Below are 18,839 nucleotides of genomic sequence, written 5' to 3' on the forward strand. Positions count from 1 at the left end.
AAATTATCGTCTGAAGGTACATCTAACAAATAGCATGTTATATATTGACTGCTTGCTCTCTCTGTCTCTCTCTCTCTCTCTCCTTCCTCTGTCCTCCCTCCTCGTCTCCCTCCCCACCCCCATACTGAGGATTGAACCCAGGGCCTTTGCCCTGAGCTACATCTCCAGCACCTTTGGATTTTTTGCTTTGAAATGAGGCCTTGCTGTGTCACGCTTGCCTGGGCTAGTCTCCAGCGTGCAGTCTTCTTGCCTCGCCCTCCTGGGCTGGCCTAACGGGTGTGTGTGTACCACCGCACAGGCTGCTTTTACCACAGAATTCTCATGCTTTCCTGCTGTTTCACAGAGTGACATGATCTGTAAAGCCGCATGCTGTTCCATTGTGTAACTACAGTATGATTGGCCAGTTGGTTGATGGATTGTTTAATTATACTCATTTGGTTTCTTTTCATAGAGTATATTTTTATAAGTGGAGATTTGGGGTCAAATGGTTGTACAGTTTCAGTCTGAATCCAGATTGCCTCTCCTGCCTTTCAGAAAGGTGCTCCCATCCGTGTGTGTCTGTGTCTGTGTCTGTGTGTAAATTGGCTTTGTTTGCCTTGACCTGTTTTCTTCTGTTGAGATATTTATTTTTTCTTTTTTATTGTTTTATTACAGTTTTCTATAAAGAATAATATTAAGTCCTCTTTTTTATGTATGATACAAGTAGATTTTTTTTCCTGATTTATTTTTGGTTTTAAAATTGTGTTTCTAGTATATTGAGAATTGGAACTTTTATGTAATTAAATGTACCTTTTTATGTTTTACATATTTTGCTTTGGTGTCTTGATTACAAAGATTTCCTTCACCTCAGGGTAACAGTAGTGATTTAGCCATATTTCTTAGTATTTTTTAGAGTTTTGTATTTTATTGTAAAATCTTTAATGTGGCCATAATTTATTTTGAGTTGAGGGATGAGGCCCATTTTATTTCTTCAGAACCACTGATGTGTTCTTTTTCACTAGCGTCCTTGTCATCCTAGTTGAGGGATTTGCTAAATTTCTCTTAGTAGTGTGTTAGGATAGTGGTGTGGTACCTAAATGCTTTCGTCTTTTAACAGTGTTGCTAATTTTACTTTTTTTTTTTTTAAAGGAACTTTGCACTTTAATGTTTTCCCTGGATTGGATTAAAGCCAAAACAGAACTTGTAGGCCCTGCTCATCTGATTCATGAATTTGTGGAATATAGCCATATATTGGACGAAAAGGTATATATTAGTATGAAAAGTTAATGCTTAGAAGATGCCTAGTTTTGACCTCTAATTGTAGTTTAATGGTGAGCATGAGCAGAATAGAAGGGTTGAATAGAAATAATTTCCTTGTATTTACTTTTGATTATTTTAATTAATTTGTTTCCTATCCTACTGGGAATGTAGGTACAATTAAAATTTGAAAGTTGGGAAGGTAAGATTTTTGGTGGTTTAAAAAAAGCGTTAAGAAATGTGTTTGATCATGAGATTTTTACCCTGTGTTTAAAAGTCAGAAGAAGGTCACTATATATTTGTTATCTAACAGTTGGCTGTTAAATTTTAGTTCATATAGAGAATATCTCATTTAAGTTGTTAAAGTCACAAGATCACAGAAACAAAAATGTCAGATCATGGCTCTGGTTATGTTTCTAAGAGCTTTCCATTTATTCATAGGATTGCGCAGTCTGTGAGAATTTTCAGGAGTTTTTATCTTTAAATGGACACCTTCTTGGACGACAGCCATTTCCTAATATTGTACAACTGGGGCTCTGTGAACCGGAAACTTCAGAAGTTTATCAGCAAGCAAAGCTGCAGGCCAAGCAGGAGGTCGATAACGGGATGCTTTACCTGGAGTGGATGTAAGTAGGTTAGGAGAGAAACCAAAGGGAGTGGAGCGCTAACTATGTCATTATTTCTCAGGTGGTGAATAAGTTCACTCCAGGAAGGTTTAACTACTTTGGAAAGGGCTGGAACTTTTAATAAGCGTTCTTACTTAGTGAAAAGTTCCAGAGAAGTAAGCATGGGAGAAAATGATCGTATCGTCCAAGTGCATAGCAATAGGCACCTTATTAGAGGGCATTTTGACAAGCCCTCCTAAGCATTCATCCCAAATGCTCGACTTCCTGTAACCTAGTACTGCACAGTGGTGTGGCTTCCTCTGTGGCTTTGGAGCCACAGACCTGGATGGGAGTCTCTGTGCAAGAACCTAGTAGTTTTATGACTTTGAACAAGTTCCTGATTGGTCTGTCTTATAGAATGGAGATACTAGAGATTGTCCTGTTTTGTTTCATTTGTTTGTTTGTTGGGGCACAGGGTCTTGCTGTGTATTCCAGGTTGGGGTGGGACTGAATGATGTAGCTGTTTAAGCAAATAATTACCATATACTGTGATAAGTAGAACAACAGAAGTGTGTATAGAATAGAGATAGAACTGGTAAGTACTGAATTTAGATAAGTGAGGCATTTAGGGAGGTTCCACGAAGGAGGTGATCTCTGAGGTTTTTAACAGCTTGTTCAGTTCTAGTATAACTGTAACTTTTTGTTGGTTTTATTTTTATTTTATACATTTCCTGATTTTAAAAAAATTAGATATAAAACGAAAAGTCAGAGACTTCCTATCTTTCCCCTACATTTCTATGTCCAAGGATTAACTATTCTTTATTTCCTTTGAAAGTGGAGGTTTCACTTCCACTAAGGGAAAGCGCAGGTTTTACTGTTGCTAAGTGAAGCAGCCCTCCTGACTTGCTGAAGTGAGGTTAGATCTGCTAGTGTTCAAGAATACATACTCCTTGTTTACTCTGTATCACTTGTCACCCTTTATTGTTATCTATTTGTTTTTCTCCCATAATAATCATATTCTTTGGTTAGAGAATAGTCCGGAGGTTAAAATAAGGCTGGTTCTAAACTGCCCGGGCTTGAATTCCAACTCTGCCTGTGATTAGCTGTACATCATCAGAGGAAAGTTGTTCAGCTTCTCTCTCCAGGTACCCTGTTCCCCAGCACTGCTGTGAGAATTAAAAGACTTGGTATGTGTACATAGACATACACCTGGTGCTGAGGACAGTACCAAATTCATAGAAAGTGCTTAATAAATATTACTGTTATTAAAAATAGCATTAAGGATTTGGTTTGGCCCTTATATGCTTGGTGTTGAGTAGAAATTTGTGGAAGATAGCTAACCTGTTTTAGTTAGTGGCTAAAATGGAATCTTAGTATTAGTTTGGTCAGCTGAATGTGGTCTAGTTTTTGTTCCTTTATGAGTTGAGTTTGCTATTTTTACTCTTTCTTGCTGTTCATTTTCTCTCACTGCATCAGCTGCATTCAGCCTGTGATGTTTTCTCATAGCTATTCATAGCTGTAGTTTTCACCTGTGGATATTAGTAATTTAAAAATTTTGTATTTGGGGGGAATATAAACATGTTAAAAGATAGTTTATTACTGCAAGAGAGTAGTTACTTTTATTCTCACTTACTGGATTTTTGTTCATTTTTCCTTTGTATTTAGAAACAAAAAAACCATCAAGAATCTCTCTCGCTTGGTTGTCCGCCCCCATACAGATGCTGTTTACCATGCGTGCTTTTCTGAGGATGGCCAAAGAATAGCTTCTTGTGGAGCTGATAAAACCTTACAGGTAAAATAGTTGTATTGAGAAAAATTCAGAGATTTTTACCCAGTCCTGTGTAGATTAGAATATGTTTAAACCCCAAGATTAAAGAAAATTCCATGTTGGAAATAGAAATCTGAATCTTTTGAACATTTTATAACTGCTTTCTCTAGAGATTTTAAAGATACATGTTTCATATTCTGAGCTCTCTGAGTGACAGAGAACCTTTCTCCTCGCCAATTACCTGCTATCCATTTGCCAGAGAAGGGTAATGAAGAAATAATTGTTAAAAGACAGAAGGACTCGTAGCACAGTTAATAGGCCTGTGATGGAAAAGCAGTGGTTAAATAAAATAGTTTATCAAAGTCTTAGACATGTATGTTGGACTGCAAATAAGAATTGGATGAGATTATTTCCAAAGATGCTTTAAGTATTTTCTTGTAAGTTCTTTTGTTTTCAGAAAATGAGTGAGTGCTTTTTTTACAGTTGTTTCTTTGGTTTTTTTTTTCTTTGCAGTATTGAAGATTGAATCCAGGCCTTGTGTACACAAGGCCAGCACTCTACCACATTCCTAGTGCTTTTAATTTATTATTTTTTTTGAGACATGGTCTTTTAAATTGCTAAGTTGCCTAGACTGGGCTTGAACTTGGCATCATTCTTCCTTAATCTCCCATCTCAGCCTTTTTTTTTTTTTTTAGAAAAACTCTTTACTTGCCAAGTTTGGCCTGAAACTTCTGATCCTCCTGCCTTAGCCTCCCAAATAGCTGGAATTACAGGCATGTACCACCATACTTGGTTTCCTGTTGGTTTTGAAGGAAACAGGATCAAATTAGTTAAAATTCTTATATTTAGAATAATTTTAGTCTTTCCAAGATTATGACTGCATACCTTACTTCTATGGTACCTGATTATGAATTTTACTAATTTGGGCTTTTGACAAAAACCCCAGAAAGAAAGCACTTTGAATGAAATGATTTTTAGCTGATTATTAAGTATTTGCCATGATAGTCTCAATAAGCTGAAGTTATACTCTGCCACTGGTATGTACTGCTATTTACTAATTTAACAATGGGTATATCTCTGTATGCTGTGGCTTACAAATTCTGGTAGAATTTTTAACGTTTTTTTTCCAGTGCCAGGGATCAAACTCAGGACCCTGCACTTGCCAGGCAGGCGCAATGCCACTGAGCTGCATCCCCCACCCTGAATTTCTAACTTTTGGAGTGATTTGCTATTTTGCTAAGGTGCATTTCTGTTTTGCAAAATAAAAATGATTAAGATCTTTTATTTTTTATTTTTTGACTAAGATCCTTTAAAGAAAGACATTTATTTAGTAATAACTCTCAGTTAAATGGTTTATAGTAAAAAGATTTTATTGTTGCCTGTGCAGGTGTTCAAAGCTGAAACAGGAGAGAAACTTCTGGAAATCAAGGCTCATGAGGATGAAGTGCTTTGTTGTGCATTCTCCACAGATGACAGGCTTATAGCAACCTGCTCAGTGGATAAAAAAGTGAAGGTAGCAAAGTATTTTCCTCTTGGGTCGTAATCACTACAGAATTTACTTTCTTTTTCCCTATCAGAGAGATTAGAGTAAGTTGGGTTAAAGGATCCTTGCTTGTGGACCTACTGACTTGATGCATTGTAAATTAACACTGTCTAAAAATTCTTCATTTATTTTTAAGCACCAGCAAAAATGTTTAGGTTGATCAGCCTGAGCTGTTTACCAGGCAGTGGGGAAAAGTAATTACAAATTAATGATTTGCTTGCCATTAGTAGATAGGTCTGTGGGCTAAATATCAATTGAAATCTTTGAGTGCATTGTGATTAGAAGCAAGGCCACACGAAATTATTGTCTGAGAGCAAATGCCGGTGTAAAATATATAATTTGTGAAATGTAACCTAACTCTTTTTTAACCTTGATGGACTGGTTTATATATTCAGCGCAAAACCAGATGGATGAACAAAACTTAATAGTTAGGTTACTGGCCTAAAAAATAAACAGGAAAAAATAAAGAGGGTAATTTTTATCTTTGTTAATTATTCTTTCTTGATCCTAAATTTAGCTTTTAGCTGGAGCATTTACAGAATTAAAGAAAAACTAATGTGGAATTTAAGAAAAACCAAGGACTTAGGGAATGTTTTATCACTGATAATTGAGGCAAGACCTCACTTCAGGCTTTTTTCGAAGGAGTTGTGGAATACAGAATCTGGCTAAGCTGAATGGGCAAAAGTTAGCTTAGATTTCCTGGAGTTGCTACCACTTGAAGAGGAAGAGGGGATGCCCACACTAAAATTGAGACTGTGTGGGCCTGGGATTTAGTTTGGTGGTTCTGCCACCTGTCTCATAGGCGCAAGGTCCTGAGTTTGATCCCCGGTACCAAAAATGTATATTTTTGTCACTTTTTTTTTTGTTTTTGGTACCGGGGATTGAACTCAGGACCTTGCGCTTGTGAGACAGGCGGTGGAACTACTGAACTAAATCCCCAGCCCAAAAACTTACTTTTTGAGAGTAACTTGGTGGCTTTACAGCCAACATCTACGTTACTCCATAGCCTCTACTCTGAGTCAGACTTGGAGTTGGCTGCACGGGGCAGTTCTAAAGTCAAGAGTACATGTAAAGAAAGGAAATAATGCCAACTGTCTATTTTCTCAGAATTCAAAATGTAAAGTAAGAAATAGAAATATTCATTAAAGAGCTTCAAAATGAGATAAACTCTTTGGATCTGCGCGGGTTCTAATAAGTGCTTGGATAAGATACAGGGGTTACCAAGGCAGGGAACATGAGCACCTCAGAAGAGTGAAAGTCCTGCTGAAGGTTCATTAGGTAATTTCTTTCTTGTTTGTTGTTATAAGGAACAGACAGCTTAGTTGTCCTACTTAGTAACTAGAATGAGGGTTACTTTTTATTGAGAGAGGCTTTATACTATACACTTCCTTATATTGTTTATTTTCACTAAGCAATCTGTGTTTATTATTATTACCATTACTACTACTCTTGTTGTTGTTGTTAGCAGTGCTGTGGATTGAGCCCAGGGCCTCCTGCATGCTAGACAAGTGCTGCTACTTTGATGTGTTGAGTTGGGCAGGATGAGTATAAATGTCTCCATTTACAGAGGAGGAGACTAGAATGCAGGTACGGCAAACGCACAAATCATCAGTGGTAGAGCCAGGTCTTGGACTTAGTCCATCATGCTGTCCCCTCTTCAGCTCTGTGCTGCTGTCATCCAGCTGACCATGGGGAATCTTCACAGGATTCCCTTCACATTGTAGGCAGACACGTGTAGACTTACAAGTAGTGTTTTGAAAAACACTTGGGCAAAATATTACCATATCTTAGAGAAAGAGGGATGTTCATTAGCATCATGTCTGACATTGGATGTGTGTGATTTTGTCTTCTTTACTCTCTTCAGATTTGGAATTCTGTGACTGGGGAACTTGTCCATACCTACGATGAGCACTCAGAGCAAGTCAATTGCTGCTGTTTCACCAACAATAGTCAAAACCTTCTCTTAGCCACTGCGTCAAATGACTTTTTCCTTAAAGTAAGTGTGGATATTGAGAGTTATGTAGATACAAAGAGACATCAAAAAATCTTTTTGATTTTCTCATGCATTATTAGGGCTTTTATTTTTTTGCTGCAGTGTTAGAAACTCCCATAGTAACTTAAGTTCTCCCTCCCACAAAGGAAAGAGTAGTAGCTCACATAACTGAAGTGTCTAGAAGGCATGTGAATTCCAATTCAGGCATTGTTGATTTCAGACCCTTAACCTTTGTTCTCAGGTTCCTCCTCCCTGGGGTCCCTGGGCTCTGTCTTCCTTCTGCTGTTTGGTCACACTGTCTCTGTGCAGCAGGAAATTCAGCCACCTCGGCTCCAGGGTTATTTATTTGAATCTTGCAGCTTCTAATCACAGAGGGAGAGAAGGCTTCCCTGTCCCAGATCCCCCACACCTGATTTTATTTTCTATTTTAAGGTTTTTAAAATTTTGGCGGGAAGACTAGGGCCTTGTGCATTACAACAGCTTAATCCCCAACCCATCCACACATCTGTTTTGGACAGTAGTCCTATTCACTCTTTGCTTCCTGCTCGTTGCTGTATAACCCCAGTGAGGAGTAGGATGCATCTTTGAATTGTCAAAGGCTCACCGGTTTAGCCATATAAAGGTGGGACAGATGGGTCAGGGCCAGTGTATTTGAATCATAACTAGACATTAATTCAAAAGAAAGGTTCTGGGGCCGGGGATTTAGCTAAGTGGTTTCGCCGCCTGCTGCGCAAGCACAAGGACCCGAGTTCGATCCCTGGTACCAAAAAAAAAAAAACCACACACCCAAAAAAACAAAAGAAAGATTCTGTTGCTGGAAAGGGAAGGGAGGGAAGGTGTTGGTAGGAAAAAGAAAAGATGACAAAACCAAAACTTTTCATCCAATATATATATTTGCTGATGATTGTAATCATGAATTATAAAAAAGTATATATTTTTTTCCTTTAAGAAGATGAAGATAGCTGGATTAAAACCTAGAAAGGTTTGGTAATTTCTTTGGAAAAAATTTTTTTGCCTTGATTTTTAACTTTCTTCCTCAGTGTCATACCATCTTTGCAATGGAAAATCATATTCTTAGGTGGGATAGGTAAATAATTTCAGATTGTAAAGCCTCATAGACTCTGTATTTTGACATCTAAATAAACTATTTCAAAATTTTAAGAAAATGTTGAAACATTTACTGAAAATTGCCTTCCCTCTTTTTAAGAAGCCAAACTCTTATTTATTTTTCTTCAAAAGAAAAAATTGCATGGTATCTCAGTGTCTAAAGTATATGAAGCCTGTTGTTCTGGTTAAAGTAGGGCACAGGCCTACATTCTCTACTCTTCCCTCCACCCCCAGGACCTTGCAGACCCGGTATGGACTCCCCAGGGCTCTACAGTACAGAATTTACAAACAGTATTGCACCAAAATTGCAGATTAATTGTAGTAACATAAAATTATTTCACAGCTATGGCTCACTTTTACTTGGAAAAGCTTTGCCCTATTTGAATAAATCTACCCCTAAAAAGAATAAGTCTATTGTACTATTTATGACTACTTTGTATGTGTGTGTGTGTCTGTGTGTGTGTGCCTGTGTGGTACTGAGAACTGAACCCAGGGCCTTCTCACTAAGGTACTTCTTGAGCCCCCTTTTTTATTTTGAGACATGATCCTCCCGCCTCAGCCTCTCAGAGTGCTGGGATTATAGCCTTGTGCCACCACACCCAGTCCATGTCTACCTTTTGATGTTACTTTTTAACATTTTGTAGGTTAAGGAAGTGTCTCCTACCTCCTCTTAAATACAGATAAAAATCTTCACCATGTGGGAGGGGGTTTTGGTTAGTAAATAATTTTAATTAAGGGCAAGTTTTATTTTAAGTTCTATTATACCACACCTGCATCACCATAAGGACTGTTAAAATGCACTTCTTATGATTTTTTGAGCTGAGAATCCAGTGAAAAATATGTCAGTCTGAAGCTGCCTCTATATAACTTGCCTTATCTGAAGAATTGCTTTTATTTTATTTTATTTTTTGGGACAGGGTCTCGATGTTTAGTTCAGGCTGGCTCTACAACTCACCGTGGAGCCCATGTTGTGATCCTCTTGGCTCAGCCTCCCTACTGCTGGGATTACAGGCATGGGCCACCATGCCGGTTTTAAGAATTGCATTTGTTGGGACTAGGATCAAGGAAACAAGGGTGGAGATGGACATGAGGACTAGGAGTTATCTCACTTACTGATCGTTTCAAAAGAATTTCTACTTTTGGTGATAAGTGACTTCTTCCCCTGGGCCTATGTAATTAGCATAAATCACCAGAGATGACTGTTGCCCTTTTTGTGTACATTTTTTATATTTGTAAATATCTTCAAAGGGAGAGAATACAGTAATGAACCCTATGGTAGCCATCATCTAGCTCCAGCAAATTATATATAAAGTCAGATATTTCCAGTCCTATTTTATCACGCCTTTCCCCCTTTTTGGGCTAGGACATTTTACAGCAACCATTTCACCCAAACTGTATCCGAGTGTGTCTTAGGGCTCCTAAATGTGTCATGCTATTATCTAACAATAAACTATAGTTTTGTTGTATACCTGGTCTGTGTTTACTTTCCCTCGTGGCCTTTCTAACAGGTTTGTTGGAATCAGAATCCAAACAAACTTGACATTTGGCACTTGGTCATTTTGTCTCTTAGGTCTCTATTTAGTCTATAAAAATTCCCATTTCTTTTTCTTTTTCTTCTCCTTTTTTATTTTTTGTGTTTGGTACTGAAGATTGAACCCAAGGCCTTTGCACTGAGCCTCCCCCTTTTTTGAGACAGGTTATCACTAAATTGCCCAGGCTGGTCTCCAATTTGTGATCCTTCTGTCTCAGCCTCCTAGAGTGTTGGGATTACAGGCCTGTGCCAGCACACCTAGATTTTCATCCCTTTCTTACCCCATTGGTGTGTTAGAGAAATTCTGTTATTTGTTTTATGGAATACATCACATTCTGGATTTGTCAATTGTTTCCTGAAAGTGTTGTTTGAATTGCTCTTCTAATCCATTGTATTTCCTGTATTTATACTTCGAATTTTGTGAATCATCTTTCAGAGCATTAATAGCTTTTTGCCTACATTGTAGTCTCAAGGTTTGCAAAATCTTAGAAAAGATCATATTTATAACCTAGCATTTAAAACAATGAGGGCAGTTTATATCACATATTATTGTAGCTTTTTGTAGTTGAGTAAAATAATAATGTTGTAAACTACTCAGTTAAAATAAGTAATACTTGTTTAGTTATTTAGGAATTAGAGTAAAAACCTATGTGAACCTTCAAATCTCTGTAGATTCAGATGCTGATCTAAAGGCAGCCCAGTTAATCACAAGTTTATCTTTGTATTTGACACCTTTGTGTTACTATGAATTGAAGATTGTTCTTCAACTAAAAGATCTTAATTGGAAGGGAAGGAAGAGGTTGATATGATTTCTAACTTTTCCTTGTTTAGTATCAGTTGTTTTTTATTTTTGGTACCGGGGATTGAACTCGGGACCTTGCGCTTGCAAGGCAAGTAGGGACACCACTGAGCTAAATCCCCGGCCCAGTATCAGTTTTTTTTTAATGTATCTTTTAATCTTTCTCAAATAGCTGTGGGACTTGAATCAAAAAGAATGTCGAAATACCATGTTTGGCCACACAAATTCAGTTAATCACTGCAGATTTTCCCCAGATGATGAGCTTTTGGCTAGTTGTTCAGCTGATGGAACATTAAAGGTAAGCATTTGTACATTATTAAAATGGGATGTAATTTTATGGAAAGTCTTAGGATTTGGTTATGGAAATAGGTTTCTGTTTGTGTTTCTGTTTGCTTTTTTTGGCTCACAGTTTCAGAGGTTTCTGTTTATGGTTACTTGGCCCTGTCACCTTTGTGCCTGTGTGAGACTGGGATATGCGTTAGAGCAAATCTGCTCACCTCATGGTGGTGGGGAAGCAAAGGGATAGGAAGGGATCAGGATCCCAGTAACCCCCAGGGTTAACCCCTGGGTTAGTAACCCCACATGCCTAGTGACCTCACTTCCTTCCGCTAGGCCCTGCCTCCGGAAGCTTCCACCATCTCTTAATGGTGCCATAGGCAGGGGACCAAGCTTCAACACATGGCCTTTGGGGATATTCAGGATCCAAACTATAGTACTGTTTTCACTTTCCTACAGAAAGAGCTTCAGTTTCCAGTAGGGTATTGAATGTAACCATAATTGCTCATCCTAGTGATTGTTTGTGAATGGTTTACAATATAATGTTTAGAATTCATATAATTTGAATTCGTTAGTTTTAAGCGTGTATTCAAGTATTTTGAGATTTGTAAAGGACTGCTTTTACTTATCATTTATTGCCTTTTATTTGACTTTCTCTGTTTTTGAGAAGCCATATGGGGGGGAAACTCAAGACTTGGGGAACAAAGCTTATGTGGCCTGAAATTTATATTTCTAAGAAAGCCTAAATCCTTCATCTTTTTTTTTTTTTTTTTTTTTGGTACCAGGAATCGAACTCAGGACCTTGCACTTGAGAGGCAGGCTGAGGAACCAGTGAGCTAAATCCCCAGCCCAATCCTTCATCTTTAAATCCCTACTTCACCTCTGAAATAAAATCCAAATTTCACTTTCTTATTGCTGCCTCTGCTGCCCCTCTTGTCTCCTGTTTATCGATTCTCTTTTCTTTGGTCGTAAGCACAAACCATCTCTGACCCTCTTGTCTTTTGGTCTGTCTCTTCTGTTCTGTTCAGTGGTATTGGAACTAGTTCAGGCTGTTGTCCCCTGTCTTCTAAGACACACTGACTGTCTCTACTGATCGAAGTGCAGAGCTGCTGGGATAACCCTCTACTGCTGTTTCCATCCTGCCACTTTCAGCTGGAACATAGCTAGTATCATATTACACATTGTAGGAAGTCCAGGCTCATCAAGCTAAGGTTCTTCACCTTCCATCATTCTGCCACCGCCTTTCCTGTCCAGCTGATTTCTTTTATACATTAGTTGTTTGTTCTGGGCACGATAACTTTTGGTTCTTCTTTTAGCTACTGTCCTTTATGTTTCATAGTCTTAATATATGTCCCTGCAGTCTTTTGTGGGGTTATTTTTGGCTACAATTAACTTGCTATATTTTGAAAATGATCTTGACAACTTTGTGCAAACATTTTTCAAGAAGTATCCTAATATCTATCTATGTGGTACATAGTTTTGTCTTTGTCAATCTGTTAATCTATATCTGTAGATACAAACTGGTTAGTTTGTCTTTATTTTCCATGTATAAATATGTATGGTGTACAGTTTAGTCACTTTCATGTGTTCTTTGATAAAATTGACTATAGGTTAATGATCTTCAGAGACCATGTCATCTTTCAGTTGAGTCTTTGCTGAGGTTCACAGTACAGAAATTACACAAAACACAAACTGAGTAGCCTTGATGTATACAGTACTACTTCTAGAGAAATACTTGAACCCTCCTGGGTCCTGTCTTATTTGTTAGAATCTCTATAAATAGAGATTTGTTAATTTTTCTAGGTGTCTTTTCTAGGTGTCTAGGCAAGATAAACTCTCTTGATGCTACTCTGTGGTTCTGTCTTTGATCTCTCTTCCCTGACTGAGGATAATTCTTTTTTGTACAAATTATTCCAGGGCACTTAGAAACCCTAGGCTAGAATTCTACTTTGCAGACTTAAGCTAGCTGACAGTAAATACGGGGAGCATTCTTGGGTAGAATATTCAGGCAAATGAATTTTAGCATCTATGATTTGGTATCTACAAATACCAAATATCTGTCTTTTCCTTTAGGATGGCCCATGTTATAGGAGGTGTCTTGGTTACTTACTGCTGAAACAAAACACTGGACAATCAAAGTTAAAGGAGGAAAGGTTTATTTGGCTCACAGTTGGTAGAGGTTTCAGTCCATAGTTAGCTGGCTCTAAGGCAGGGTAGTATGGCAGAGGGGCATCGCAAAGGAGAAACAGTTCATGGCAGGCAGAAGGTAGCAGAGTAGCAAAGCAGCAAGCAGCAAGTGACCAGCAGTGACCCTTTTTCTGTCTCTTGTATTCTTCCATCCAGGCTACCTGCTCTTAGGGTGGGTAGCACACACACTCAGGGTGGAGCACCCTCAATGCTACCCATAACTATGCCAAACCAATCAGTGGACTGATGCAGTAATCACACACCCTTGATCCCAGCGTCACACACCCTAGATCCAGCCACCTCTGAAAAGAACTACCTATGACCTCATGGGGCTTTGAGGAGACATCTAGACACAAGCCATAACGGGGTTTTTCAGAATATCCTTGGATGGCTTAAGACAGCCATCTTCTGAGAGATTCTTTCAGTCCCATAACCCTTTATTTCTTAGTTTTTTACTGTGTGAATGGCTTTATAAGGAAGCATTTTATATGTCAAGGCAAGCTCTCCTTCCATCTAACCTCCATTGAAAATTCCACATCCTCCAACTGTGCCCAGCAGGCATCCATCTGTTTGTCTTTTACTGGCCCTCCTCTTTTGCGTGAAGAGGATTGTTTAGGGCTACATATAAAATATATAATACACATTGTATATAAGTAACAAAACTCGCCTTTTATATTTTTATTATAACATTACAAGAAAGAGGACAAAGGGGGGCGCAGGTTGGTCACATTATTTTATTATTATTAGTTGTTGAATGTTCAAGAAGATTTTAAGATCAAGCCATTTATCTGTTTCACAAATCTAGGCTGTGCTGCCTTTCTGCTGCTGTTCATCCCTGGTTGATTTGCTGTTTCCCACTGTAATGCCTGTACTAATTCTTTCTTGCTGTTCTTAAGCCTCTGTCCTTTTATTCTGTGATGATATCTTTACCTCAGCAATTCAGAGGGTTAAAATCATCTACCAGAAGCTCACTGCCTGAACCCCCTCAAAAATGAGCCCTAAGAACCCCCATCTTTTATTTTGTCATCCCAGAGCCCGGAAATTCCTCTACCACCCCACTACCCCGCTTCTATGGTACCTTGCTTCAGCAGTTATTCATCTCTTATGTTGCTTATTTGATTTGTCTTCTTTTGGATACTGTCTCAGGGCCTTTAAATGTTCTTGGGCCCTCCTAAAGCCTATAAATATCAAAATGTGAAGAACCTTTGATTCTTCCTTGGATTGTCTTTTAAAATAGTCACTCCGTCTTTCCCTTTTTGGTGAGTTTGAGCCATCTGTGTCAGTTTTCTGTTGCTGTAACAAACGCTTGCTCTTGGGCAATGGTGAGGCACTGTGCTCTGACAGGGAGTGCATGGTAGATAAAAACCGCTCAAGATGGGAGCAGAGGAGAGAGAAGGGGACCAGGGTTTTGCCTCTCCTGTGGGCGCATTATCTCTCTTCCCTCCAGCAACCCGAAGATCTTCCAGGAGGCCCCACCTCCTAGAGCCTCCCCAGCCTTGCAGTTAAACCATGGGCTGCGGAGCAGACCTGTACCTGTAACGTGTGGGCCTTCGGGGACATTCCACATCTGAACCAGAGTGCCATGTACATTGTCCGTTTCCTGACCACCACTCGTCGTCTTCTGTCTTCACTGTATTCCTTTGAAGAGTATGAAATCCAGTCTTATCCTTGTTTCCATTTTTTGTTGTAAAGTCTAATGTACTCTGGATTAGTGTGAAATCTGCTCTTTTTCTTTTTTTAAAATTAATTTTATTGGTACATTTTAGGTATACAATATAATGACATTCATCATTGGGAATTTGCACCTTTACACTCTCTCTCAGTTCTCATTTTTCCCCCTTCCCCTGCCCTCCCTTCAACCCCTCCATCCCTCCCTATCTACAAAGACTTTGTTTCCATTTTTTCATTTTCTCATATTAATTCCATTCCCTTCTTTCCTTTCCCCTAGCCCTCCCACTTCCTCTTCCCCTTTGCCCCTTTTCTTCCTATTTCACATTATCTATTATGGTATTTTTCTTTAGTCCTATTCTTTTCGTTGTATTACCAGTGTTCCATAGGTCCTAAAGTTCCATAGGTCCTTCTTAAAAACTCCGTATTTTGATAAAACACCAGTGTTACAATCCTCCCATCTCTTAACTACTTACTTAATTCTGTTCCCTGGCCATTAAAATATAGCTGTTCCTGCAACAGTTAACTGTGGCTGCCCCATTTTTACCTCTACCTCAGCTCACTCCAGTTTCATGGCTTCAACTCTTCTATCTGCTGTGCCTGACTTTCCACTATTTTATCACCAGCCTTGTCTCTCCTATGTGCCTGTGTTCTGCATCCTAAGAGCTTGTTAGTTATTACCACTTAAATGATACACTGTGCCTCAAAGTTACTGTGCTCTAAATTGAACTGGTTATTTTCTTCACAAATGTGCCCACATTTTGTGGTTCCAATATGTTTCATAATTTTGATTAGAACACTTTCAGGATTTATTAATAAAAGTCATTGTGACTAATTAATTCAACCACATAGTATATTTTTTTTCTCCTTAAATTTAAACATTTCTTTTCCTCATTTCTTCTCTTTGTCCATTTGCCCTACTTTCTGGAAGATTTCATTAGCTATTGAGGGTTTTTTTTGTGTGTGTGTGTGAGAGACAGGGTCTTACTATGTGGCCCAGGCTGACCTCTATCTATTGAGTTTTAAACTTCTGTTCTCATATTTTTAAGTACTCATTCTTATGATCAGTTTATTTAAAAAAAAAATAATAATCCTAGGGCTGGGGATTTAGCTCAGTGGTTTCGCTGCCTGCTGCGCAAGTGCAAGGACCCGAGTTTGATCCCCAGTACCAAAAAACAAACAAACAAACAAACAAATATATATATATATATAATCCTGTTGTAGTTTCATGAATACAGCTCTTAAAATCTTTTACCAGTATTAGTGATAGTTTTTTAAAAAGTCTTCACATTGATGTGTGATTGCTGTTTTTCTGTTTATTGCTTTTGTTACAGCTTAGAGATTATCCTAGCTGTAGGATCTCTACTCTGCTTATATTTAAGATTGTGGTAAGGAGTTGATTGGGAATTGTGGTTTCTTGTAGGGATATCTGACTTTCATGTTTTGATGGTGAGCTCCTGATGTTATCATCTTTATGTCTTGCCTTAATGTAGTTGAGTGTTCAGAGAAAAATTTTCCATCTCCTCCTCTTTGTAGGGATACATTTCACTGGCAAGTTCTGAGAAAGTATCTAGAGATCTCAACATTTGAAATATAAGCTTTCTCTTCATTTCCCTGTTTTCAGTATTCTGACTCTGTTCTCAACTGCACTGAATGTAGAATAACCCTGTATTCTTCTGGTAGGGTCAGAGGGGATCTCATGGATTGTTAGAGTCTTCTCAGTTTTGCTGTACCTTTCCCAGAAGGTACCAGGGCAGTACTTGCTGAACCTTTTCGATTTATGGATATGAATTGTGCTGCTTGGTTTTCTCCGTGATGGGCTCAGGATTCAAGTTTTAGAAGTCTCTGTATTGCTTTTATTTTTGCTTTCTAGCCTTTACAATTTTGCTGCTGTAATCTTTTCTTACCACTTTCCTTCGCCTTGTGGATGATGCCTAGTGAGAAAAATTGCCTCACAGTTGTTTTACCTGGGTTTTAGGAAATCATGGGCATGAATATAGGTATTCTTTCGGTACCTTTAACCTCTACTATTGTCTGTTCACTTGTTTGAATGCAATGTTTTTTTCACTGAAAATTTCCCTGAAATTTATTATTATTTATTGATCATTTATTGAGTACTTAGTGTGCCAAGTACTCTATGAGGCATATGAGTTTTAAATACTGGGGGAAAAAAAGTACACTTGCTGGCCTGACATTATTCAGAATCAGGTTGGGGAAAAAGGTAAATAAATAGGTGAACCATGAAAGTGATACCGTTTTATAGAGGATAGCTTTTTGTTGTTATTTTGCTTTGCTTATGTATATGTGTGCCTCTGTGTGTGTATGTTTTGTGATGCTGGGGGCTGAACTTCAGGAGCACTGCACTACATTCCCAGCCCTTTTTATCTCTCGGTTTACTTGGAGTCAGGGTCTTAATAAGTTACCTGGGCTACCTCTAACTTGCCATCCTCGTCCCTCAGCCTCCTGAGTAGTTGGAACTGTGGTGCACACCACCATGCCCACCTATGTAGAGGGGTTCTAAGAGCAGAGGACTTTGTTAGGTAAGGTTCAGATACCTAATGCTGCAACCAGATTGAACTTGCTCTCCTTTTTCATTGTCTTTGCCTTCCTATTTTGTAGTTCAGCTTACACTGACACCTTAGTGGAGTGGTGGTAACCCTATAGCATGCCTGCCATAGTCAGGTGTTTGTTATCATTGAAAGCTCCAAAAGGTTCACCATCACTGCTTTGGCGTAGGTCCTAGAGGGTTCCATCTGTTTTTACATGTTGACTTTGTGTCTATCTAAAGGTACCATAAGGTAGGCTAATCCTCAGGGGTTAGAAAAGGTGGCCACCTCCTACACAGTGTTCCTGAAGCTCACAGCTAGGTTATAGCATTCTGTTTTTTTAAATTTATTTATTTATTTATTTATTTATTTTTGGTACCGGGGATCAAACTTGGGACCTTGCGCTTGCACGGCAGGCGCCGGAACCACTGAGCTAAATCTCAGCCCTGTTTGTTTTATGAGACAGGGTCTCCTCATGTAGTTCAGGCTGGCCTTAAACTCACTATTTATCCCAGGCTGGCTTCAAACTCATGATGATCCTCCTGCCTCAGCCTCCTGAGTGCTAGGATTACAGGTGTGTGCCACCACACCTGGCAAATGTAGCATTCTTATTGGGCTCTTTTCCTCTCAAGACATACCTGACATTTCTTGTGTTGGAGTCAGTTATGTGTTTATCTTTCTCTGTTGCTAACCTATAAACTCCTTGAGGGTATTATCTAAATCCGGTTCCTTTATATAACCATGAAGTGACTAGCACAGTGTTTCATAATGTTAACAATGTAAACTCTAGCTGATTCTCTTCAAATCAAATCAAGACTTTTTCAGAGTCAGAGAGAAATGTTTGAAAGTCCCCATTTGTCAGGGACAGCTTTTGATTTCTGAGTTCCTGAGTGAGTGTCACCAGCAGCAGGGGATGAACACTGCTTCACTCTCCGGGAGACTGCCTGTGTTCACTGGTGGCTTCTCCATTGTGCTGTTAGGTCGGTATTGCCGACTGGGTGCATGGACTCAGTGACATATACCAAGTAGAGGTCCTGCAAAATGATGTTAAATAACAGCATTTCAAGGTCAAAGTCTTCTCAAGCTTTTGCCATCTGGGAGGATGAGAACAGTAAAATTATTTTCTGCTCCAAATGGTTCTGTGATTTTTCTGAGCTTTTTGTAGAATATCACATTGATAAACATGTGTTTTTTTTCAGTTTTATTACTTTTTTATTACTGTTTGTGATTTTTTTCCCATTAAGTTTATTGGTACATTTTAGGTATACAGCACAGTTACACTCATCATTGGGATCTTGTACCTTTACATGAGTATCTTGGTTTCTATTTTTTTCCCCTTCCCCTGCCCTCCCTTCACCCCCTCCACCCTTCCATATTTGCAAAGACTTTGTTTCCATTTTTTCCCTTTTCTTCTATTTTTCTTTTCCCTTCTTTCCTTTTCCCCACATCTCCCACTTCCCCTGCTCCTTTAGACTTTTTCTTCCTATTACACAATATCAAGTATACATTTTAAAAATTACTATATCAAGATCTAGGAGACATTACCACAGATTTTACATAATTTAAAAGGATATAGAAAG

General features: G+C 38.6%; 1 protein-coding gene across 4 annotated transcripts in view; it reads left to right on the forward strand.

The window, feature by feature from the left end:
- Positions 1 to 18,839, forward strand: part of Apaf1 (apoptotic peptidase activating factor 1) — a 96,064-nt gene that overhangs the window by 40,696 nt on the left and 36,529 nt on the right. For all 4 annotated transcript variants that reach the window (XM_087192842.1, XM_087192845.1, XM_087192846.1 and 1 more), the window contains 6 exons: positions 1,129 to 1,242; positions 1,678 to 1,862; positions 3,507 to 3,633; positions 4,997 to 5,122; positions 7,017 to 7,148; positions 10,755 to 10,880. In XM_087192842.1, coding sequence (XP_087048968.1) covers positions 1,129 to 1,242; positions 1,678 to 1,862; positions 3,507 to 3,633; positions 4,997 to 5,122; positions 7,017 to 7,148; positions 10,755 to 10,880 — 810 coding nt within the window. The remainder of the gene's footprint in view (positions 1 to 1,128; positions 1,243 to 1,677; positions 1,863 to 3,506; positions 3,634 to 4,996; positions 5,123 to 7,016; positions 7,149 to 10,754; positions 10,881 to 18,839) is intronic.

This window comes from Heterocephalus glaber, unplaced genomic scaffold (assembly GCF_053883595.1).
Source record: "Heterocephalus glaber isolate CG9 unplaced genomic scaffold, H.glaber_assembly_v1.0 deba00001572, whole genome shotgun sequence".
Classification (NCBI taxonomy): domain Eukaryota; kingdom Metazoa; phylum Chordata; class Mammalia; order Rodentia; family Bathyergidae; genus Heterocephalus; species Heterocephalus glaber.